A 25,757-nucleotide genomic window follows, 5' to 3' on the forward strand; every position below is an offset into this window, starting at 1 on the left:
TGAAGTCACAAGTCATTGATGTTAAAGTCTAAGTCGAGTTGCAAGTCTTTTTACATTTTGTCAAGTCGAGTCTAAAGTCATCAAATTCATGACTCGAGTCTGACTCGAGTCCAAGTCATGTGACTCGAGTCCACACCTCTGCAAACTCAAGGCCCGGGGCCCAGATGTGGCCCGCCACTTCATTTTATTTGGCCCTCGAAAGCCTGAAATAATATGTATCAATAAAGTACTGTCATTTTTCTTACTGAATGTATTTTTTCTTTCTATGTTGGGAGAAAAAAAAAACATGTGTACTCCATGTAATCGCAAATTATGTTAACTTAAATATTGCAAAAATATATTATCAAACATTCAAACCATTGTTTGAATAGAAATAAATACTAATAATAATGATGTCGAAGCAAGTTATCCATCAAAGTGTGCAGTGTAAAAGTAGCAATAGATTTCATAGTCAAATTGTGAAAATGACTGTGGTTTTTACAGCATTTTTCTCTAAATGAAAAAACTGTGCTTTTATTTTATACCTGTAATAAACTGTGGTGCCGTTTTGGCATTTACAGTAATACATCGAAAAATGTACAGTTGTTGATTTGCAGTAAAAAACAAAAAAACAACAACAACAAAAAACAACCTGGCAGCTCAAGTGCTAAAATTTTACAGTAAAATTGCATTTTTTTTAAATTTACAGTAAAAAAACAAATGTAAATTTTACAATAAAATTCTGGCAACTGAGCTGCCTTTTTTTTTTAAACAATAAAAACAGCAGTACTGTTTTTACATTTACAGTAATATACACTACATTTTGAGGGGAAATTATTGCAATTTACCATATATATTTTTTTACATTTGAGTTTAAAAAAAATCTACTAATAAAATGCATTAAAAAAGTGTATAATGATAGTATTTACTGTTAGAAGCAGCCAAACATAACTGCGATTTGGCCCTCAGTGAAAACTTCTTTAAATGAAAAAAAAACCTGTTATTTTTTACTGTATTAAACTGTGGTGCCGTTTTGGCATTTACAGTAATACACCGAAAAATCTACACTTGTTGATTTGCGGTAAAAAACAAACAAAAAAAACAACCTGGTAGCTCAGGTGCCAAAATGTTACTGTAAAATTGCTTCTTTTTTATTTACAGTAAAAAAACTAATGTCAATTTTACAGTAAAATTTTGGCAACTGAGCTGCCTTTTATTTTTTTTTATTTTTTTTTTTACTATAAAAACAGCAGTACTGTTTTTCTATTTACAGTAATATACACTACATTTTGAGGTGAAATTATTGCAATTTACCATATTTTTTTTTTTTCCATTTTAGTTTAAAAAAAATCTACTAATAAAATGCATTAAAAAATTGTGTAATCATAGTATTTACTGTTAGAAGTGGCCAAACATAACTGCGATTTGGCCCTCAGTGAAAACTTCTTGAAATGAAAAAAAAAAAGTTCTTTTTTACTGTAATAAACTGTGGTGCCGTTTTGGCATTTACAGTAATACACCAAAAAATCTACACTTGTTGATTTGCGGTAAAAAAAATAAATAAATAAAAAACCCTTGTAGCTCAGGTGCCAACATTTGACTGTAAAATTGCTTCTTTTTTTATTTACAGTAAAAAAAACTAATGTCAATTTTACAGTAAAATTCTGACAACTGAGCTGCCTTTTATTTTTTATTTTTTTTACAATAAAAACAGCAGTACTGTTTTTCTATTTACAGTAATATACACTACATTTTGAGGTGAAATTATTGCAATTTACCATATTTTTTTTTACATTTTAGTTTAAAAAAAATCTACAAATAAAATGCATTAAAAAATTGTGTAATCATAGTATTTACTGTTAGAAGCAGCCAAACATAACTGCGATTTAGCCCTCAGTAAAAACTTCTTGAAATGAAAAAAAAAAAAATGTTCTTCTTTACTGTAATAAACTGTGGTGCCGTTTTGGCATTTACAGTAATACACCGAAAAATCTACACTTGTTGATTTGCGGTAAAAAAAATAAACAAAACAAAAAAACCGGGTAGCGCAGGTGCCAAAATTTTACTGTAAAATTGCTTCTTTTTTTTTATTTACAGTAAAAAAAACTAATGCCAATTTTACAGTAAAAGTCTGGCAACTGAGCTGCCTTTTATTTTTTTTTATTTTTATTTTTTACAATAAAAACAGCAGTACTGTTTTTCTATTTACAGTAATATACACTACATTTTGAGGTGGAATTATTGCAATTTACCATATTTTTTTTTTACATTTTAGTTTGAAAAAAATCTACAAATAAAATGCATTAAAAAATTGTGTAATCATAGTATTTACTGTTAGAAGCAGCCAAACATAACTGCGATTTAGCCCTCAGTAAAAACTTCTTGAAATGAAAAAAAAAAAATGTTATTTTTTACTGTAATAAACTGTGGTGCCGTTTTGGCATTTACAGTAATACACCGAAAAATCTACACTTGTTGATTTGCGGTAAAAAAACAAACAAAAAAAAACCTGGTAGCTCAGGTGCCAAAATTTTACTGTAAAATTGCTTCTTTTTTTTAAATTTACAGTAAAAAAAACTAATGCCAATTTTACAGTAAAAGTCTGGCAACTGAGCTGCCTTTTATTTTTTTTATTTTATTTTTTACAATAAAAACAGCAGTACTGTTTTTCCATTTACAGTAATATACACTACATTTTGAGGTGAAATTATTGCAATTTACCATATTTTTTTTAACATTTTAGTTAAGAAAAAATCTACTAATAAAATGCATTAAAAAATTGTGTAATCATAGTATTTACTGTTAGAAGCGGCCAAACATAACTGCGATTTGGCCCTCAGTGAAAACTTCTTTAAATGAAAAAAAAAAATACTGTTCTTTTTTACTGTAATAAACTGTGGGGCCGTTTTGGCATTTACAGTAATACACCGAAAAATCTACACATGTTGATTTGCGGTAAATAAATAAATAAAAAAAACAAACTGGTAGCTCAGGTGCCAAAATGTTACTGTAAAATTGCTTCTTTTTTTAATTTTCAGTAAAAAAAAACTAATGTCAATTTTACAGTAAAATTCTGGCAACTGAGTTGCCTTTTTTTTTTTAACAATAAAAACAGCTGTACATTTTTTCCATTTACAGTAATATACACTACATTTTGAGGTGAAATTATTGCAATTTACCATATTTTTTTTTTTACATTTTAGTTTAAAAAAAATCTACTAATAAAATGCATTAAAAAATTGTGTAATCATAGTATTTACTGTTAGAAGCGGCCAAACATAACTGCGATTTGGCCCTCAGTGAAAACTTCTTTAAATGAAAAAAAAAAAAAAGTTATTTTTTACTGTAATAAACTGTGGTGCCGTTTTGGCATTTACAGTAATACACCGAAAAATCTACACTTGTTGATTTGCGGTAAAAAAACAAACAAAAAAAAACCTGGTAGCTCAGGTGCCAAAATTTTACTGTAAAATTGCTTCTTTTTTTTAAATTTACAGTAAAAAAAACTAATGCCAATTTTACAGTAAAAGTCTGGCAACTGAGCTGCCTTTTATTTTTTTTATTTTTTACAATAAAAACAGCAGTACTGTTTTTCTATTTACAGTAATATACACTACATTTTGAGGTGAAATTATTGCAATTTACCATATTTTTTTTAACATTTTAGTTAAGAAAAAATCTACTAATAAAATGCATTAAAAAATTGTGTAATCATAGTATTTACTGTTAGAAGCGGCCAAACATAACTGCGATTTGGCCCTCAGTGAAAACTTCTTTAAATGAAAAAAAAAAATACTGTTCTTTTTTACTGTAATAAACTGTGGGGCCGTTTTGGCATTTACAGTAATACACCGAAAAATCTACACATGTTGATTTGCGGTAAATAAATAAATAAAAAAAACAAACTGGTAGCTCAGGTGCCAAAATGTTACTGTAAAATTGCTTCTTTTTTTAATTTTCAGTAAAAAAAAACTAATGTCAATTTTACAGTAAAATTCTGGCAACTGAGTTGCCTTTTTTTTTTTAACAATAAAAACAGCTGTACATTTTTTCCATTTACAGTAATATACACTACATTTTGAGGTGAAATTATTGCAATTTACCATATTTTTTTTTTTACATTTTAGTTTAAAAAAAATCTACTAATAAAATGCATTAAAAAATTGTGTAATCATAGTATTTACTGTTAGAAGCGGCCAAACATAACTGCGATTTGGCCCTCAGTGAAAACTTCTTTAAATGAAAAAAAAAAAAAGTTCTTTTTTACTGTAATAAACTGTGGTGCCGTTTTGGCATTTACAGTAATACACCGAAAAATCTACACTTGTTGATTTGCGGTAAAAAAACAAACAAAAAAAAACCTGGTAGCTCAGGTGCCAAAATTTTACTGTAAAATTGCTTCTTTTTTTTAAATTTACAGTAAAAAAAACTAATGCCAATTTTACAGTAAAAGTCTGGCAACTGAGCTGCCTTTTATTTTTTTTATTTTATTTTTTACAATAAAAACAGCAGTACTGTTTTTCTATTTACAGTAATATACACTACATTTTGAGGTGAAATTATTGCAATTTACCATATTTTTTTTTTTACATTTTAGTTTAAAAAAAATCTACTAATAAAATGCATTAAAAAATTGTGTAATCATAGTATTTACTGTTAGAAGCGGCCAAACATAACTGTGATGTGGCGCTCAGTGAAAACTTCTTTAAATGAAAAAAAACCTGTTCTTTTTTACTGTAATAAACTGTGGTGCCGTTTTGGCATTTACAGTAATACACCGAAAAATCTACACTTGTTGATTTGCGGTAAAAAAAAACAAAAAAAAAAAACCCTGGTAGCTCAGGTGCCAAAATTTTACTGTAAAATTGCTTCTTTTTTTAAATTTACAGTAAAAAAAAACTAATGCCAATTTTACAGTAAAATTCTGGCAACTGAGCTGCCTTTTATTTATTTATTTTTTTACAATAAAAACAGCAGTACACATTTTGAGGTGAAATTATTGCAATTTACCTTTTTTTTACATTTTAGTTTAAAAAAAAATCTACTAATAAAATGCATTAAAAAATTGTGTAATAATAGTTTTTACTGTTAGAAGCGGCCAAACATAACTGCGATTTGGCCCTCAGTGAAAACCACTTTGACACCTCTGGTCTAGTATGATTATTAAAAACAAGGCAAAGAAGATAATACATAATGACCCTATGCTACATACTCCGGTACAGTAGGTGGCAGTATGCACCTTTTAAGTTAAGGCTGCAACCCGCCAGAAAACTTAAAGAAGAAGAAAAAGAAGACATGCGCAGTAGAGGAATGTGTGAACGCATTAGAAAGCGTAAAACACGTTTTTTTTAAAAATGTACTAAATATAATATAGAAAGATTGACTAGTGGATAGGACGCTGAAAAAGGGGAAAAAGTATGGAAGTTTTTGAACGATACTGGACTCAATGAGAGATTGTAATTGAATTATAAAATGAAACTGAAGATGGCAGTATTGCAACACAGACGGATGCCAGCTGCCGTAAAACTGAAGAGAAGAAGAAAAAGAGGACATGCGCAGTGCGTACCACATGCGGTGCTAGTTGCTAAATGCTAACACAGCATAATCTAACTGTATCGCGGTGCATTTGTGTCATATATTGTTTGACGATTATTTTTTTATCAGCGGACTCGTCGAAGAATCCCGTCCGGACCCGCAACAAGTAATGTTGAACTTGCTTTAAAGTCTGTAAAGTAACCCCCGCGTCCCCGAAAAGGACAAGCGGTAGGAAATGAATGGATGGATGGCAATAATGACGCTGTGCTTGTTTTAGTGCTCAGGTGTCTCCGTGGAAACTTCCGGACATGTTCTCAGATCCACCAGAGGTCCTCTGAGAGTCCACTCAGGATCCATTGTGCTCTGCTGGCTCAGGCCAGGTTTTTGTCTCAAGGTCAGAGGTCGTCGGCCCAGGTCAAGTTGAGGACACGTGTGGCGGCGACGCTGCTTTTTGGCGGCGGGCTGCTGGCGGCGTGGGCCTACGTCCACGCGGAGAAGGGACAGAGGGACAGGAGGCAGCGTCTAGACCAGCTGCGCCAGGTGGCTCTGGGCCAGGGGAACTTCAGCCTCCTGGACCAGGACGGGCGCCGCCGCACCAAGCGCGACTTCTCGGGCCGCTGGGTGCTGCTCTACTTCGGCTTCACGCACTGTCCCGACATCTGCCCGGACGAACTGGAAAAGATGAGCGCCGTCGTGGACGTTCTGGACCGGGACTCGTCTCTACCGTCGGTCCAGCCCGTCTTCGTCACCGTGGACCCGGAGCGCGACGACGTGGCGACGCTGGCGCGCTACGTCAAAGACTTCCACCCTCGCCTGGTGGGTCTCACCGGCACCGCCCAGGAGGTGAAGGACGCGGGCCGGGACTACCGGGTGTACGCCAGCGCCGGCCCCAAGGACGACGACGGGGACTACATCGTGGACCATACCATTCTCATCTACCTGCTGAGTCCTGATGGCCTCTTTGTGGACTACTACAACCGCATGAAGACCCAGGAGCAGATCACGGAGAGTGTGCGGAACCAAATCAAGAACCACCACTTGCTTTTTTCTGATGCATGACCGTGTGCAATGAATTTGTTTGTTTGTTGTAAAATATGTGGATGGAGAGGGGGTGTGGCGTTCATATCTTGTCAATATTCAGTGTTTTATCCTTCATAGTTAATATTGTAAATACCACATTCTTTATTTTCATGTACATTCTACACTGCAAAAACTGAAATCTAAGTAAGATTAAATATCTCAAATAAGGGTGATATTTGCTTATTTTCTGTCTGATAAGATCATTCTTCTCACTAAGCAGATTTTATGTTAGAGTGTTTTACTTGTTTTAGGTGTTTTGGTCCTAAATGATCTCAGTAAGATATTACAGCTTGTTGCTGAGATTTGATGACCTATATTGAGTAAAACATGCTTGAAACTAGAATATCAACTGTTACATTATGTCAAGATAATGGCACTAGCATGTACCGTATTTTCCGCACTATTAGCCGCACCTAAAAACCACAAATTTACTCAAAAGCTGACAGTGCGGCTTATCACCCGGTGCGCTTTATATATGGATTAATATTAAGATTCATTTTCATAAAGTTTCGGTCTCGCAACTACGGTAAACAGCCGCCATCTTTTTTCCCCGTAGAAGAGGAAGTGCTTCTTCTTCTACGCAAGCAACCGCCAAGGTAAGCACCCGCCCCCATAGAACAGGAAGCGCTTCTTCTTCTACTGTAAGCAACCACCCGCCCGCGTAGAAGAAGAAGAAGCGCGCGGATATTACGTTTCATTTCCTTTGTGTGTTTACATCTGTAAAGACCACAAAATGGCTCCTACTAAGCGACAGGTTTCCGGTTCATGAAAAGACGCAATCTCTACATCCGCACACGGACTACTATTTCACAGCAACTGCCTAAAGACTTTCAAGAAAAGCTGGCTACTTTCCGTGCATATTGTAAAAACAAGATAGCTGAAAAAAAGATCCGGCCAGAGAACATTATCAACATGGACGAGGTTCCACTGACTTTTGATATTCCTGTGAACCGCACTGTGGATACAACGGGAGCACGTACGGTGAATATTCGCACCACAGGGAATGAGAAGTCATCCTTCACTGTGGTTCTAGCTTGCCATGCTAATGGCCAGAAACTTCCACCCATGGTGATATTCAAAAGGAAGACCTTGCCAAAAGAGACCTTTCCAGCCGGCGTCATCATAAAAGCTAACTCGAAGGGATGGATGGATGAAGAAAAGATGAGCGAGTGGTTAAGGTAAGTTTACGCGAAGAGGCCGGGTGGCTTTTTTCACGCAGCTCCGTCCATGTTGATATACGACTCCATGCGCGCCCACATCACGCTGGTTTTTAATATATTATTAAAGTTTGACTGACCTATCTGACTGTTTTTTTGACATTCCTTTAGCGCAGTTAGATGCGGCTTACAACACGGGGCGGCTTATAGGTGGACAAAGTTTTGAAATATGCCGTTCATTGAAGGCGCGGCTTATAACCCAGGGCGGCTTATGGTGCGGAAAATACGGTACTTAATTTAAGAATATTTTTCAACATATGGAGCAAAAAGGTCTTTTTTTTTTTCTACCAAGAAAAATGCACTTATTAGTGAGAATATATCAGAATCAGAATACCTTTATCGTCATTGTATGGAAACAACGAAATTGGACAGCAATCCAGCTCAGTGCTTTTAAAACAAACTTACATAAAATAGTCTTAAGACAACAACAATAATAAAACAATTTAAAATTTAAAAACATAATAAAATGTTAAAAAAACATATTGCACAGTAGATCTTTATCAGAGGTAAGCAAGTAATAAAGTGGTGAGTGTTCAGGTAAGTTTAGGGCAATAACAGCTCTAGGATAGAAACTGTTTTTCAGTCTATTTGTCCTTGCTTTGATGGTCTTATAACGCCTCCCTGAGGGCAAGAGTTCAAGCCAGTGGTGACCTGGGTGGGATGAGTCCCTGAGGATGCTGTTATTAGTGAGAATATATTTATTTTAAGGTATTTTTGGGTTCATTGAGGTTAGCTAGTTTTACTTGTTTTGGAAAGTCTTGACAAGTCAAATTTTCTTGTTCTATTGGCAGATAATTTTGCTTAGTTCAAATAAAATACTCCTAATTTTTGTATTTTTTTTTCTTGTTTTTGAACACTGACCTTTTGCAGTGCACATTCTTTATTTTCATGTACATTTTAGGTGTCTCATTCAGTGAAAAAAAAAATTAAATTCCATTCCATCTTAATGTTTTTAGCATTCAATCAGACATTATTGTGAGGTTTTGTATTAGTGTTCCTAAAAATCAGATATGCTGGCCCCCAGACACATTTTTTCTCTAAACCTCACTTCCCAACGCCTTAAGACAGGCCTGGGCAATTATTGACTCGGGGGCGGCCAAATTTAGAGAAAAAAATGTGTCTGGGGGCCAGCATATCTGATTTTTAGGAACACTAATACAAAACCTCACAATAATGTCTGATTGAATGCTAAAAACATTAAGACAGACCGCTTTAAAAAACGGAATGGAATTTTACTTTTTTTTTTACTGAATGAGATACCCAGAATGTACACACTGCAAAAAGTCAGTGTTCAAAAACAAGAAAAAAAGGTATTTTATTTGAACTAAGCCAAATTATCTGCCAATAGAACAGGAAAATGTGGCTTGTCAAGACTTTCCAAAAAATTAGCTAACCTCAATGAACCCAAAAATACCTTAAAATAAGTACCGTATTTTTCGGTTACTTTGTAACGCGTTACTGTAACGCCGTTAGTTTCGGCGGTAACTAGTAATCTAACGCGTTATTTTTTTTTATTCAGTAATTTAGTTACCGTTACTACATGATGCGTTACTGCGTTATTTTACGTTACTTTTGATGTAGTATCGGCTAGAAACAGAAGCGCTGCGGTGTCTTTCTTCTGAATCTTCCTCTGTCACAAGCCGGAGAGAAGAAAAGAGGCGCGGTCTATGTGTGTGTGGGGGTGGGGGTGGGGGTTTGATCCGCGGTTTGATATATGAAACAAAAAAAAAAAGTTGTTGGCATGTTCAGTCCACACACAGCGTGGTCATGGCGAGCGGAGTAACAGAGGAGCTTGAACGCGTGTTTATAAGTGCAGACTCGGTTGTGTAAAACGAGGGTTTTAAACACATGCTGAACGTGCTTGAACCACGTTACGACATCCCGTCGAGCACCCACTTCAGCAATAAGATTGTGCCAGATCTTTATGAGCAGGAGAAGAAAAAAGTTGTGGATGAACTATCCCGAGCATCATCTGTTGCGCTCATGACAGACGGCTGGACGTTCAGCGGAACTATAAGCGCTCACTTCATCACAGCAGACTGGGAGATGAGAAGACACGCCCCCTCTACGAGAGTCACCTTGCGCAGGTACTGACACAAGCAGTGGAGGACTGGAAGATAAAGATATCCCAGTCACACGTGATAATGCCAAAAATCAAATAATGACAGAGAATGAGGCAGGACTGGGACCACAGATAGGTGCTTTGCACATGTAGTGAATTTGGCATCACATCTCAGTCAATAGGATGGAGCGCCTCTTTGGGAGGATCAGGAAGGTTTCTTACTTCCACCCAAGCACAACAGCTGCTCATGTGCTTAAGACAAAGCAAGAAATGCTAAAGCTGCCTGCTCATACATGATGTCCCAACGAGGTGGAACTCCACTTATGATATGTTGGAGCAGCAGGCAGCTATATACTCTGCATTGACCCACAACACCCTGAAGACAAATGTCACCCTGTCTGATGATGATGTGAGAGTGGCAGGTGAGGTCCTCCAGGTGCTTAAACCCCTCAAAAGTGTTCCATCTCTACTGAGCACTGAAACTTCACCATCTGTGTCAATGATCCTGCCACTGAAAACAAGGATTCTACAATCCATGGCTCCAAGTGTGGAAGACAGCAGCATCACTCCAGATGTCAGGCTTTATTTCACTACCTATGTTTCAAGGAAGATGATGTTTCTTCTTATGTTGCACTTTAACTTGTTTTTTATTCATGGTCATTGGTCCAAGTTTAAAGAAAGGAGGAATGCCTTTTTATGTTGCACTGTTTTTCATTAATTATGTTAAAAGGAAAATAAAAATGCATGTCAAGTTGATCAACAGATTGTATTATTCTCCAGTGCAATAACAGTACTGACATGAAGGCAAAAAGGGCATTAATGGGAGCTTTAAAAAAAAAGAAGAAAAAAAGAAGTAACTAAATAGTTACTTTTCACAGTAACGCATTACTTTTTGGTGTAAGTAACTGAGTTAGTAACTGAGTTACTTTTGAAATAAAGTAACTAGTAACTGGTTTTCAGTAACTAACCCAACACTGTTTTTCGGACTATAAGTCGCAATTTTTTTCATAGTTTGGCCGGGCTCCAGTGCAACTTATATATGTTTTTTTCCTTCTTTATTATGCATTTTCGGCAGGTGCGACTTATACTCCAAAAAATACGGTATATTCTCACTAATAACAAGTGCACTTTTCTTGGTAGAGAAAAAAAAGAAGACCTTTTTGCTCAATATGTTGAAAAATATTCTTAAATGAAGTAAATGCTAGTGCCATTATCTTGACATAATATGTGCTCAGCATCATGATTTTTTTTTTCATGCTTGAAGTAAGAAATGATTACTTTAAAAAAGTAGTTTTATACTTGTGAGTAGGGCTGCAACAACTAATCGATTAAATTCGATTATAAAAATAGTAGGCGATTAATTTAGTCATCGATTTGTTGGATCTATGCTATGCGCATTTGCAGAGGCTACTTTCTTTTCTTTAAACCTTTATTTATAAACTGCAACGTGTACAAACAGCTGTGAAACAATAATCAAAATTAAAGCTGCAAGCAGCATTGGTCGGGCCCGCATATTTGGCAGGTGCTAGTCCTAAGTGTCCCAATACTTTTGTCAAGTTTTAGTCCCAAGTGTCCCAATACTTTTGTCCAGTTGTCGTCCTAAGTGTCCCAATACTTTTGTCCAGTGGTAGTCATAAGTGTCCCAATACTTTTGTCCGGTGGTAGTCATAAGTGTCCCAATACTTTTGTCCGGTGGTAGTCATAAGTGTCCCAATACTTTTGTCTAGTGTACCTACCTTGTCTGCATTGTGTAGGCACGCTGGTTTTTAAGCAGCCATCTTAAAAAAACAGCTGCGCAGCAGCATCAGCGCAGCGGTTCTTTGAAGGGTCATAAAATCAAAACCGGAGCAGTTAGAAAAACGCTGTTCTGTACTTTTATACACAAGGGTTCAATCTCTCTCCTGTGTTAGTTTGAAGCCGAAACGACAAACGCGCTCAGAGGAGATAGTTTTTGAAGGAAGGTGACCGGTTTTTACAAAACATTTGTTTTGAAGGGGGAATAGCAAACTTCCTGTTGATTTTTGCTGGGGGTTGTCAATCTATGAAATGTAGGTCTACGTGAGACCTACATAGAGGTTTTTGTTTCATGTCTCTTTGACCTTCCCAGTGGGAGTTACAGGCAGTTTTGTCATTTTTTTCTTCCGAGGAGCAGTTTTTTCAGCGTTTTATTCAAAATTGCGCTTAGAGCGCAATTTTGAGATTTGGGGTTAGGTTTTTTTATTAGATCGCAATTTTTGCCAGTCCTGATGTGTGTGTTCAGTTAGGTGAGTTTTGAAGCATGTTAAGGGGGTCAAATTACAGCTCAAAGAGGCAAAAGTGACTGTTTTTAGTACTTTTTTGTCTTGAAGGGGGAATTGCCAACTTCCTGTTGATTTCTGCCCAAGGATGTACAGTTATGAAATCTAGGTCGAAGTCAGACCTACATAGAGAATTTTGTTTCATGTCTTTCCGACCTTCCTAGTGGGAGTTACAGGCAGTCTAGTTTTTTTTTTCTTCCTAGGGGGCGCTAGAGCACAATTTTGAGTTTTGGGGTTCGGTTTTTTCATTAAAAGACAATTTTGGCAGGTCCTGATGTGTGGGTCAAATATGGTGAGTTTTGAAGCATGTTAAGTGGGTCACATTAGTGCTCAAAGAGGCGGCCGGTATAATAATAATAAAACCTTACAAATTCAATAGGTCCTTATGTCCCATTATACAATGGGCCATGCGGGCCCTAATAAGTATGGTGCCTGTATGCTGTTTTTTTTCCAATAAAATACTGGAAAGGATAGAAATGTAGTTTGTCTCTTTTATCCGATTATTAATCGATTAATCGAAGTAATAATCAACAGATTAATCGATTATCAAATTAGTTGTGAGTTGCAGCTCTACTTGTGAGTGTTGATGACACAGCTTTGCAACAGTTGATATTCTAGTTTCAAGCATGTTTTACTCAATATAGGTCATCAAATCTCAGCAACAAGTTGTAATATCTTACGGACATCATTTAGGTCCAAAACCCTTAAAACAAGTAAAACACACTAACATAAAATCTGCTTAGTGAGAAGAATGATCTTATCAGACAGAAAATAAGCAAATATCACCCTTATTTGAGATATTTAAGCTTACTTAGATTTCAGTTTTTGCAGTGCATGACAATAAAGAATGTTGTATTTACAATATTAAAAATGAACGATAAAATGCTGAATATTGGCAACATATGTCAATATGTTGTCACATAACGTCACACTCCCACTCTCCATCCACATATTTTACAATAAAGCGAAACGCCAAAAAAATGCAACAAACACAGCGAAATAAATATACAATCTGCTATATCACTAAGCTTTAGAACTTTGTTGTGAAAAATCTCCTTCCGCGTCGGTCCTTGACACCCACATTTCAGGCTGTGACGTAGATTACTAGTGATGGGTTGATGAGGCGTCATGAAGCGTTTCGACACATTGCAAAACTGTATTGATACTGTGTCGATACTGTGTGACTAAATACTGACATCTGCTGGACATTAAAAATCCCTACAGGCAACCTATGGACCGACTCAACTGACACTGATTTGATGCCCTAGTACAGGGGTCACCAACCTTTTTGAAACCAAAAACTACTTCTTGGGTACTGATTAATGCCAAGGGCTACCAGTTTGATACACACTTAAATAAATAAATATATTGTCATTTGTAAGTTACACGTAAGTGTGATTTAAACAAGAATAGCTAAATAAATACATTTATATATATAAAAAAATGGGTATTTCTGTCTGTCATTCCGTCGTACATTTTTTTTTTCCTTTTACGGAAGGTTTTTTGTAGAGAATAAATGATGAAAAAAACACTTAATTGAACGGTTTAAAAGAGGAGAAAACACGAAAAAAATTAAAATAAAATTTTGAAACATAGTTTATCTTCAATTTCGACTCTTTAAAATTCAAAATTCAACCGACAAAAAGAAGAGAAAAACTAGCTAATTTGAATCTTTTTTAAAAAATTAAAAAAAGAATTTATGGAACATCATTAGTCATTTTTCCTGATTAAGATACATTTTAGAATTTTGATGACATGTTTTAAATTGGTTAAAATCCAATCTGCACTTTGTTAGAATATTTAACAAATTGGAGAAAGCTATATTTCTAACAAAGACAAATCAGTATTTCTTCTAGATTTTCCAGAACAAAAATTTTAAAAGAAATTCAAAATACTTTGAAATAAGATTTAAATTTGATTCTACAGATTTTCTAGATTTGCCAGAATAATTTTTTTGAATTTTAATCATAGTAAGTTTGAAGAAATATTTCACAAATATTCTTCGTCGAAAAAACAGAAGCTAAAATATTTATTATTCTTTACAATAAAACTTTTTTTTTTTTACTTGAACATTGATTTAAATTGTCAGGAAAGAAGAGGAAGAAATTTAAAAGGTAAAAAGGTATATTTGTTTAAAAATCCTAAAATCATTTTTAAGGTTGTATTTTTTCTCTAAAATTGTATTTCTAAAAGTAATAAGAAGCAAAGTAAAAAATAAATGAATTTATTCAAACAAGTGAAGACCCATCCATCCATCCATTTTCTACCGCTTATTCCAAGTGAAGACCAAGTCTTTAAAATATTTTCTTGGATTTTCAAATTCTATTTGAGTTTTGTCTCTTTTAGAATTAAAAATGTCCAGCAAAGCGAGACCAGCTTGCTAGTAAATAAATACAATTTAAAAAATAGAGGCAGCTCACTGGTAAGTGCTGCTCTTTGAGCTATTTTTAGAACAGGCCAGCGGGCGACTGATCTGGTCCTTACGGGCTACCTGGTGACCGCGGGCACCGCGTTGGTGACCCCTGCCCTAGTATATACAATAATATAAACCAAGTCATTGTATTTCATTTAGGATTATTTCATATCTTCATTTAAATAAAAATATATTTGTATCTTTTTTAGATACAGTCAATAAATAATGTGAACATGTATCATAACATGGAAATCTAAGAGAACGTGTTGTGGATGATTGTGGACTGGGAATTTTTTTAATTTTATTTTTTTACACATTTTTATTAAAAAAAAAAAAGTTTTTCCGACGTATTACATTTTAGACAATTTTTCTTAGTTATTATTTCTCCGGCTGTAGAAAAGACACGCTCACAGGGCACAGAGGAGGCGACACAGTTGGCGTATCGGTCACGTGACCAAAACAGCTCATGATCGGTCACGTGACTTTCTAAAACCGACACAGGGTTTTGCTCTATGAGCTCGACGCATGCGCCGATGCATCGGTGTTGCCGGACACATCACTATAGATTACCATAGAAACTAGTTAGATTACATACTAGTGATGGGTCCGGCAACACCGATGCATCGGCGCATGCGTCGAGCTCATAGAGCAAAACCCTGTGTCGGTTTTAGAAAGTCACGTGACCGATCATGAGCTGTTTTGGTCACGTGACCGATACGCCAACTGTGTCGCACTGACGCCTCCTCTGTGCCCTGTGAGCGGCTCTTTTCTACAGCCGAAGAAATAATAACTAAGAAGAGAAATCGCCTAAAATGTAATACGTCGGAAAAACTTTTTTTTTTTTTTTTTTTTATAAAAATGTGTAAAAAAATAAAATTAAAAAAATTCCCAGTCCACAATCATCCACAACACGTTCTCTTAGATTTCCATGTTATGATACATGTTCACATTATTTATTGACTGTATCTAAAAAAGATACAAATATATTTTTATTTAAATGAAGATATGAAATAATCCTAAATGAAATACAATGACTTGGTTTATATTATTGTATATACTAGGGCAGGGGTCACCAACGCGGTGCCCGCGGTCACCAGGTAGCCCGTAAGGACCAGATCAGTCGCCCGCTGGCCTGTTCTAAAAATAGCTCAAAGAGCAGCACTTACCAGTGAGCTGCCTCTATTTTTTTAATTTTATTTATTTACTAGCAAGCTGGTCTCGCTTTGCTCGACATTTTTAATTCTAAGAGAGACAAAACTCAAATAGAATTTGAAAATCCAAGAAAATATTTTAAAGACTTGGTCTTCACTTGGAATAAGCGGTAGAAAATGGATGGATGGATGGGTCTTCACCTGTTTAAATAAATTCATTTATTTTTTACTTTGCTTCTTATTACGTTTAAAAATAAAATTTTAGAGAAAAAATACAACCTTAAAAATGATTTTAGGATTTTTAAACAAATATACCTTTTTACCTTTTAAATTTCTTCCTCTTCTTTCCTGACAATTTAAATCAATGTTCAAGTAATTTTTTTTATTTTTATTATTGTAAAGAATAATAAATATTTTAGCTTCTGTTTTTTCGACGAAGAATATTTGTGAAATATTTCTTCAAACTTACTATGATTAAAATTCAAAAAAAAATATTCTGGCAAATCTAGAAAATCTGTAGAATCAAATTTAAATCTTATTTCAAAGTATTTTGAATTTCTTTTAAAAATTTTCTTCTGGAAAATCTAGAAGAAATACTGATTTGTCTTTGTTAGAAATATAGCTTGGTCCAATTTGTTAAATATTCTAACAAAGTGCAGATTGGATTTTAACCAATTTAAAACATGTCATCAAAATTCTAAAATGTATCTTAATCAGGAAAAATTACTAATGATGTTCCATAAATTCTTTTAATTTTTTCAAAAAGATTCATATTAGCTAGTTTTTCTCTTCTTTTTGTCGGTTGAATTTTGAATTTTAAAGAGTCGAAATTGAAGATAAACTATGTTTCAAAATTTTATTTTAAATTTTTTCGTGTTTTCTCCTCTTTTAAACCGTTCAATTTAAGTGTTTTTTTCACCATTTATTCTCTACAAAAAACCTTCCGTAAAAGGAAAAAAAAATGTACGACGGAATGACAGACAGAAATACCCATTTTTTTATATATATCAATTTATTTATTTAGCTATTCTTGTTTAAATCACACTTACGTGTAACTTACAAATGACAATATATTTATTTATTTAAGTGTGTATCAAACTGGTAGCCCTTGGCATTAATCAGTACCCAAGAAGTAGTTTTTGGTTTCAAAAAGGTTGGTGACCCCTGTACTAGGGCATCAAATCAGTGTCAGTTGAGTCGGTCCATAGGTTGCCTGTAGGGATTTTTAATGTCCAGCAGATGTCAGTATTTAGTGACACAGTATCGACACAGTATCAATACAGTTTTGCAATGTGTCGAAACGCTTCATGACGCCTCATCAACCCATCACTATTACATACTAATTAATTAGGTTACCATAGTAACTAGTATATCATGCAAAAGCGCAGATTCCAACCATTGAAATACTTTGTTAGAAAACATCATAATGGAAGCTAGTTTCCATCTTTAAGATCTAAAATAATTATTTGGGAATGTCCGGCGGGCCAGATTGAAAAGCTTAACAGGCTTTAATTTACCCAGGTCTGCCTTAAGAGCTGTGCTGGGCAATGAGCTGACATCGGATAGCACTGCTTGACTAAACTCTCACCAGTGGGGATTTGTGGAGCTGGACACACAAACACTCACATGTATGAGCAAAACATTTAATGTATTTCTGTCTGATATGAAACCGAGTGAATAAATGAAGCCATTTGTATATACAGTCATTGAAGTGGCTCTATGGTGGTCTTTTAATGCGTCATGTGATCATCGGCAGTGTTCGTCATGGTGGAAGGATGAGTTTTGAACCTGTCGTTAGCTCGTTGCGTGCTGATCAGCGTCATCGCCATCGAGTCCAAGCTCTCCTCTACGCCTTCCACGCTGTCGATGCCCACCGTGTAGTCGTTGGCCTGAAACGTGCGTGCGAACAAACGTACCCGATTAGACGCCACGCTGCTGTGGGATGTGCTGATGTCACAGTGAGACAAACTAATAATCCACAAGGGGAATTGTTCCACACAGTGGCTCGGTTTCAAAAGCTGGAAAGGATAATGCACACAAGGGCACAAAAAGAGGGTGAAAACAAGAAGGTAAAAAGTAGTGTTGTGCCGATACCGGTACCAAAATGTATTTCGATACTTTTCTAAATAAAGGGCACCACAAAAAATGTCATTATTGGCTTTATTTTAACAAAAAATCTTAGGGTACATTAAACATATGTTTATTATTGCAATTTAGTCCTTAAATAAAATAGTGAACATACTAGACAACTTGTCTTTTAGTAGTAAGTAAACAAACAAAGACTCCTAATTAGTCTATGCAGTAACATATTGTGTCATTTATTATTTTGTACACATTATTAATGACAAGTGGTAGAAAATAGATTATTAATCTACTTGTTCATTTACTGTTAATATCTGCTTATTTTCTGTTTTAACATGTTCTAGCTACACTTCTGTTAAAATGTAATAATCACTTATTCTTCTCGTTTGGATACTTTATATTAGTTTTGGATGATACCTCAAATGTAGGTATCATTCCGATACCAAGTAGTTACAGGATCATACACTGGTCATATTCAAAGTCCTCATGTGTCCAGGGACGTATTTCCTGAGTTTATAAATATCCATCCATCTTCTTCCGCTTATCCGAGGTCGGGTCGCGGGGGCAGCAGCCTAAGCAGGGAAGCCCAGACTTCCCTCTCCCCAGCCACTTCGTCCAGCTCCTCCCGGGGGATCCCGAGGCGTTCCCAGGCCAGCCGGGAGACATAGTCTTCCCAACGTGTCCTGGGTCTTCCTCGTGGCCTCCTACCGGTCGGACGTGCCCTAAACAACTCCCTAGGGAGGCGCTCGGGTGGCATCCTGACTAGATGCCCGAACCACCTCATCTGGCTCCTCTCGATGTGGAGGAGCAGCGGCTTTACTTTGAGCTCCTCCCGGATGACAGAGCTTCTCACCCTATCTCTAAGGGAGAGCCCCGCCACCCGGCGGAGGAAACTCATTTCGGGCGCTTGTACCCGTGATCTTGTCCTTTCGGTCATAACCCAAAGCTCATGACCATAGGTGAGGATGGGAACGTAGATCGACCGGTAAATTGAGAGCTTTGCCTTCCGGCTCAGCTCCTTCTTCACCACAACGGATCGATACAGCGTCCGCATTACTGAAGACGCCGCACCGATCCGCCTGTCGATCTCACGATCCACTCTTCCCTCACTCGTGAACAAGACTCCGAGGTACTTGAACTCCTCCACTTGGGGCAAGATCTCCTCCCCAACCCGGAGATGGCACTCCACCCTTTTCCGGGCGAGAACCATGGACTCGGACTTGGAGGTGCTGATTCTCATCCCAGTCGCTTCACACTCGGCTGCGAACCGATCCAGTGAGAGCTGAAGATCCTGGCTAGATGAAGCCATCAGGACCACATCATCTGCAAAAAGCAGAGACCTAATCCTGCAGCCACCAAACCGAATCCCCTCAACGCCTTGACTGCGCCTAGAAATTCTGTCCATAAAAGTTATGAACAGAATCGGTGACAAAGGGCAGCCTTGGCGGAGTCCAACCCTCACTGGAAAAGTGTCCGACTTACTGCCGGCAATGCGAACCAAGCTCTGACACTGATCATACAGGGAGCGGACCGCCACAATCAGACAGTCCGAAACCCCATATTCTCTGAGCACTCCCCACAGGACTTCCCGAGGGACACGGTCGAATGCCTTCTCCAAGTCCACAAAGCACATGTAGACTGGTTGGGCAAACTCCCATGCACCCTCAAGGACCCTGCCGAGAGTATAGAGCTGGTCCACAGTTCCACGACCAGGACGAAAACCACACTGTTCCTCCTGAATCCGAGGTTCGACTATCCGGCGTAGCCTCCTCTCCAGTACACCTGAATAGACCTTACCGGGAAGGCTGAGGAGTGTGATCCCACGATAGTTAGAACACACCCTCCGGTTCCCCTTTTTAAAGAGAGGAACCACCACCCCGGTCTGCCAATCCAGAGGTACTGCCCCCGATGTCCACGCGATGCTGCAGAGTCTTGTCAACCAAGACAGCCCCACAGCATCCAGAGCCTTAAGGAACTCTGGGCGGATCTCATCCACCCCCGGGGCCTTGCCACCGAGGAGCTTTTTAACTACCTCAGCAACCTCAGCCCCAGAAATAGGAGAGCCCACCACAGATTCCCCAGGCACTGCTTCCTCATAGGAAGACGTGTTGGTGGGATTGAGGAGGTCTTCGAAGTATTCCCTCCACCGATCCACAACTTATAAATAAACAAAGATTTTGTGATGCTAAAAAATATCGATGTAATCATAGTAGTATCGACTAGATACGCTCCTGCACTTGGTATCATTACAGTGGATGTCAGGTGTAGATCCACCCATGGTGTTTGTTTACATTGTGACACCAGTGAGCTACGGTGTGTAGTGAAGCACGTTTAGCTATTCCTCGTCCTCCAGTGATAATGGTACTTGTAAGAAACTTACTTTATTTGTCGCCATGGAGGCGAGGATTAGTGAATTAGAAGTAACTAAAACTGCAGATAAACTTTAGCCGCTAGCTAACTAGCCATGTATTAAAGCACCTCTTCCTGAGGGCGTATCATTGTTATAACTTCACCTTTATCTTTACTTTTTAAGCCAAAATGTGTCCATTCTCCCTTTTCTGTCTACACACTGTGTCTGCCTGTAAGTACTCTGTGTGCGCGCGCTGCCGAACATGCTCCTCTGCTCGTAAAACAAGCAATGTCACGATGTGACGACGAGAGGGGGGTGAGGGGGCGGTGGACTGGTACTTTTTAGAGGCGGTATAGTACCGAATATGATTCATTAGTATCACGGTACTATACTGTCGGAGGCAGATATTTACATACCGTATTTTCCGCACTATAAGGCGCACCTAAAAACCACAAATTTTCTCAAAAGCTGACAGTGCGCCTTATAACCCGGTGCGCTTTATATATGGATAAATATTAAGATTCATTTTCATAAAGTTTCGGTCTCGCAACTTCGGTAAACAGCCGCCATCTTTTTTCCCGGTAGAACATGAAGCGCTTCTTCTTCTACGCAAGCAACCGCCAAGGTAAGCACCCGCTCCATAGAACAGGAAGCGCTTCTTCTTCTACTGTAAGCAACCACCCGCCCGCGTAGAAGAAGAAAAAGCGCGCGGATATTATCATTTCCTTTGTGTGTTTACATCTGTAAAGACCACAAAATGGCTCCTACAAAGCGACAGGGATCCGGTTCATGAAAAGACGCAATCTCTCCATCCGCACACGGATTACTATTTCACAGCAACTGATATTCCTGTGAACCGCACTGTGGATACAACGGGAGCACGTACGGTGAATATTCGCACCACAGGGAATGAGAAGTCATCCTTCACTGTGGTTCTAGCTTGCCATGCTAATGGCCAGAAACTTCCACCCATGGTGATATTCAAAAGGAAGACCTTGCCAAAAGAGACCTTTCCAGCCGGCGTCATCATAAAAGCTAACTCGAAGGGATGGATGAAGAAAAGATGAGCGAGTGGTTAAGGTAAGTTTAAGTTTACGCGAAGAGGCCGGGTGGCTTTTTTCACGCAGCTTCGTCCATGTTGATATACGATTCCATGCGCGCCCACATCACGCTGGTTTTAATATATTATTAAAGTTTGACTGACCTATTTGACTGTTTTTTTGACATTCCTTTAGCGCAGTTAGATGCGGCTTACAACACGGGGCGGCTTATAGGTGGACAAAGTTTTGAAATATGCCGTTCATTGAAGGCGCGGCTTATAACCCAGGGCGCCTTATGGTGCGGAAAATACGGTATATCCGAATTTAAGTGTTACTTCTTTTCATATTACAAAACAGCTAGTGTTTTTCTTCCAAATGTGGTCTTTTGGTTGTCTGCAAAACTGTGTGCTGAACCTTGAAGTGAGGAATGTTAGAGAGAGAGATAATGGACATTTGTTTTGGCTAGAGAGACATGACTGCCAGGGACTTAAGAGGGAAGAGGGTTTTTCGGGGGGCAGACCATCTTAGCGGGGCGATTGAATGTTCTATGCTGGACTGGTCTCAATGTATATATGCAAAATTTTGCAAATATATTACAAAATACCTATTCTGTTTCTGGTGGTTTTTCTACTCAGCTTTAAGTGTCGTAAAGAGCTTGGGAGCGACTTGTGACTTGAATTCCCTGGGAGGAACAAAAGGTCATGAAACGCAACAATACTAACACAGGTATACCGTACAACCCTAATATTAGGTGGTAAACAGAGGGCCGGCTGCTCAACTGAGCACAGCCAAACAGAAAACGTCCAGAAAAGAAAAAGAAAAGAAACTAAAACACACAAAAGCGTCCAAGAACCATTATTAGTGGTTGATGGAAAGATACGTGATAAACTACACTAGCGCCACTTAAGCACTTTGTCCAGTTTACATCTGCCTAGACAACTAGAAACACACGAGCCTCCACCAGGGGGCAGTGTAGCGTACCCTGATGTAAAACATCTTTTGCACAATCAGCCTTTTCATATAAAGCAGGGGTGCTCACACTTTTTCTGCAGGCGAGCTACTTTTCAATTGATCCAAGTCGTGGGGATCTACCTCATTCATATATATCATTTATATTTACTTCTTTATGAAATATATGTTTTTGTTAACAAGTTAAAGGTGTTTAATGATAATACAAGCATGTTTAATACATATAGTTAATATTGTTAACAAGTTAAAGGTGTTTAAAGATAATGCAAGCATGTTTAACACATATAGTTAATACTGTTAACAAGTTAAAGGTGGTTAAAAATAATACAAGCATGTTTAACACAAATAGTTAATATTGTTAACAACTTAAAGGTGGTTAAAGATAATACAAGCATGTTTAACACATATAGATTCCTTTCTTTCATGAAGACAAGAATATAAGTTGGTGTATTACCTGATTCTGATGACTTGCATTGATTGGAATCAGACAGTGGTGATGATAACGTCCGCATTTTCGAATGGAGGAGAAAAAAAGTCCTCCTTTCTGTCCAATACCACATGAAAGTGGTTGGTTTTTGGCATCTTATTTGTCCAGCTTCCGTACTCCTTTGTATACACTTTACAAGAAATACATTGTCGGCAAACTCCGTAGCTTGCTAGCTTGTGCACGCCAGCTTTTTGAGACTCTTATTTTGGTAGCGCAGGCAGGATGAAGCAGAGCTTTTATTGTGCAACTGTGCAGTCGGTCTTTGGAGTTTTGACGACAGGTACGGCGCCAGAGTCTGTTGAAATAAAGTGTTTCTCGCCTTCCAGTCGGTAATTTTAATGAGCTGGCAGCAGCCAGCGTCATCTCAGAAGACCCTCGGGTGCCGTGAATGTCAATCAAGTGACGAAAGTGACGTCATAGTGAAGATTTATGATCGCTCATTTTTAGGACTATTTTTTTAATGCCTGGCTGGTGATCGACTGACACACCCTCCGAGATCGACCGGTAGATCGCGATCGACGTAATGAGCACCCTTGATATAAAGCCATAAAGGAATGGAAGGACCTCACTACAAACTTGAAAAGTCTAACAGATGACTCTTCATTCACAATTGAAGTTAAAAAGTGGCTTTGGAGCAATCAAAGCTGCTCAGACGGTCACTAAGGTGGGCACTATGTTTGACACATCAACTTAATGTGTATTATATTCATCCATGAGAGCATTTTTGTTGTAAATTGTGAGGTATGGCTGTTAAAATGATGGTTGTTTTTACAAATGATGACAGATGTGAACAAGAGCATGTATTGTCTTTGTGTGATGATGTAAATGAGGTGTGGTTGTATTATATATTAAGTATGTGTCCATGAAAGGACTTTTAATGACTTTTCTTAATTTGATTACATGCTATAGTATGATTTTAGTGTCATAATTTTATTGCATGATTTTTGTATCCCTTTGATTCACATACCTGCCAACTTTTGAAATCAGAAAAACCTAGTAGCCAGGGTCCAAGGGCCGCAGGCCCCGGTAGGTCCAGGACAAAGTCCTGGTGGAGGGTTCAGGGCTTCGCCCCCCGACGCAAAATGATTATTAGCATTCAGACAGGTTAAAATGTTGCTAAAACCATCACTTTTCTATCAGTCAGTGACTTTTCAAAACAAAAATATTACAGCAAAAATCATATGGGTTGATTGACATGTTTATTCTGTAAGCTAACTTCAATAGTTTGACATTATTTTGACAGTTAATGCCAGTTATCCTGTCAACCTTTCACAAGACTTCAATTTGTTAATTGAAAGTATAAACACTTTTTACAGTAAACAAATGGTAAAACAGTACTAAACAATTCCATTTAAAAAAAAATTGGTGTCATTATTAACTTTCTGTCCAAGCTTGTATAATCTACTGCTTTGTTCAATTGTAAAAAATATTCTGTGCCTAAAATTCACATTTCTATCACAATTATCATACTGTAAACATGGTAAGCTAACTTCATTATAATTAATAGTCCTGTCAATAGCATGGAATTACAATTCAAATGTAGTTTTTTTGTAAGCCTTTCAAAAGAATTCAAAATATGAAAAATTCATGACAATTAATTTAAGCCATCAGACACTTGAAAAGTGGCACATCACATCTCTAATGCAATCATTTGAACTTTTCAACAGAAATAGCACTGCAAAAATATTAAGGACATACTTCTGTATTTTGGTAGTTATGCTGTCAACATTTAACAAGATTTCTTCAACTTGGACTTGAAAGCATAAATAGTATAAACACTTTTAACAGTATAACAGTACTAAACAATTCCAATAGATAACATTGGTGTCATTACCTTTTTGTGGCTAAAATCCAAATTTATTCTATCAGATTGATCATACTGCAAAAATGATATGGTAACTTTATGATAAGTTTACTTGAAGTGGCATAAAACACTGAAAGTGATTGTTCCTATAACCCCTTTGTTTCAAATGTTTGTTCCACTTGTGGCAGTCGGGCACCAGCATACCGTCTTTGACAACTTGAAGTGGCATAAAACACTGAAAGTGATTGTTCCTATAACCCCTTTGTTTTAAATGTTTTATGCCACTTCAAGTTGTCAAAGACGTGCTGTGAAATACAGCCGACAGGATTGCGCACCAAACACGAAGCAAGGCCAAAGTGCATGCATGGTGCAGGAGAACAAAGGACTTCTTTCATTTAAGGTTTGTGATAAACCATCAAACTCATTCGTTAAAAGGACTCTATAGTAATATAAAGTGAGTTTTTCTGGACATTATCATGCAAGAAAAGTGTATTTTTGGGACCGCGATCACCGCGTAATGATTTTTAAAGGTTGCATTACAAACATTTAACTGTCCCATGTGATCAGCCAGTGCGATTGGAAGTCCATGCTCAATTATTGCCTCCGTAAATAAAACTTCGGCATTTATCACATCCAAAGAATCTGTTTGGGCGACGAAAAACATTGAAAGTTTTCCACTTGTATCGCTAGCAACGGCATTAGACTTGTGTTTTTTTGTCCCAACGTGGTCTTTTACATCGCTAATTCCTCCGTGTCCGATCGAAAAATCTTGTCTGCACAAGGTGCAATTCGCGTAGTTTTCACCCCTTTTTTTTTTTAATTAATGAAAAACCGTATTTTTTATCACTGCAACCGTAACCCGGAATAGGTTGATGAAAACCGTACGAATTACGGGAAAACCGGAGTAGTTGGCAGGTATGGATTCAGGTAGCAAGGGACTGCAGATGGAAATGAGCTATTTAGCTATAATCTGGTACAGAACATATCTGTCTTTGAGCTTAATGTTTCTGTGCATTGTCCCTTCAAATAAAGACTAGACTAAACTAAAAAATAAAAAATAAAAAAAATAAAAAAGCAAGAAAAGTTGAGAAGAATGATAAGAATAAAGTCAAATGAAGGAAGTCAAAGGATCTTTACCAGCTGTAGAGATGCCAGCAGGAACTTGCAGACTTCCACGTTGTCCAGACCGGACACCACGGACGAGAAGGCGCGGCGCACGCCCACAGGGTGCAGCGCCGCCACGATTCTGTCGCCGTATTCATGGATGTCAAATGGTGGGCGCTGCTCCTAC

General features: G+C 37.4%; 2 protein-coding genes across 3 annotated transcripts in view; one reads left to right on the forward strand and one right to left on the reverse strand.

Annotated features, from left to right (window-relative positions):
• Window positions 1-5,366: 5,366 nt before the first annotated feature.
• sco2 (synthesis of cytochrome C oxidase 2) lies at window positions 5,367-6,781 on the forward strand. 2 transcript variants are annotated; one of them, XM_061984480.1, is made up of 3 exons: window positions 5,367-5,537; window positions 5,644-5,680; window positions 5,792-6,781. In XM_061984480.1, coding segments are annotated over exons 2-3 (783 nt in total). In that variant the 5' UTR covers window positions 5,367-5,537; window positions 5,644-5,679; the 3' UTR covers window positions 6,574-6,781. The 2 variants fall into 2 exon arrangements, with proteins under 2 accessions (XP_061840464.1, XP_061840462.1); XM_061984478.1 differs by lacking the exon at window positions 5,367-5,537 and having other exon boundaries at window positions 5,538-5,680.
• Window positions 6,782-17,363: 10,582 nt separating this feature from the next.
• Window positions 17,364-25,757, reverse strand: part of ncaph2 (non-SMC condensin II complex, subunit H2) — a 40,022-nt gene continuing 31,628 nt past the window's right edge. Inside the window, exons 19-20 of the mRNA XM_061983558.1 lie at window positions 25,604-25,753; window positions 17,364-17,623 (exon numbers count right to left, since the gene is read on the reverse strand). Of these exons, the coding sequence (XP_061839542.1) occupies window positions 17,465-17,623; window positions 25,604-25,753 (309 nt within the window). The 3' untranslated portion in view covers window positions 17,364-17,464. The remainder of the gene's footprint in view (window positions 17,624-25,603; window positions 25,754-25,757) is intronic.

This window comes from Nerophis lumbriciformis, linkage group LG25 (genome assembly GCF_033978685.3).
Source record: "Nerophis lumbriciformis linkage group LG25, RoL_Nlum_v2.1, whole genome shotgun sequence".
Classification (NCBI taxonomy): Eukaryota; Metazoa; Chordata; class Actinopteri; order Syngnathiformes; family Syngnathidae; genus Nerophis; species Nerophis lumbriciformis.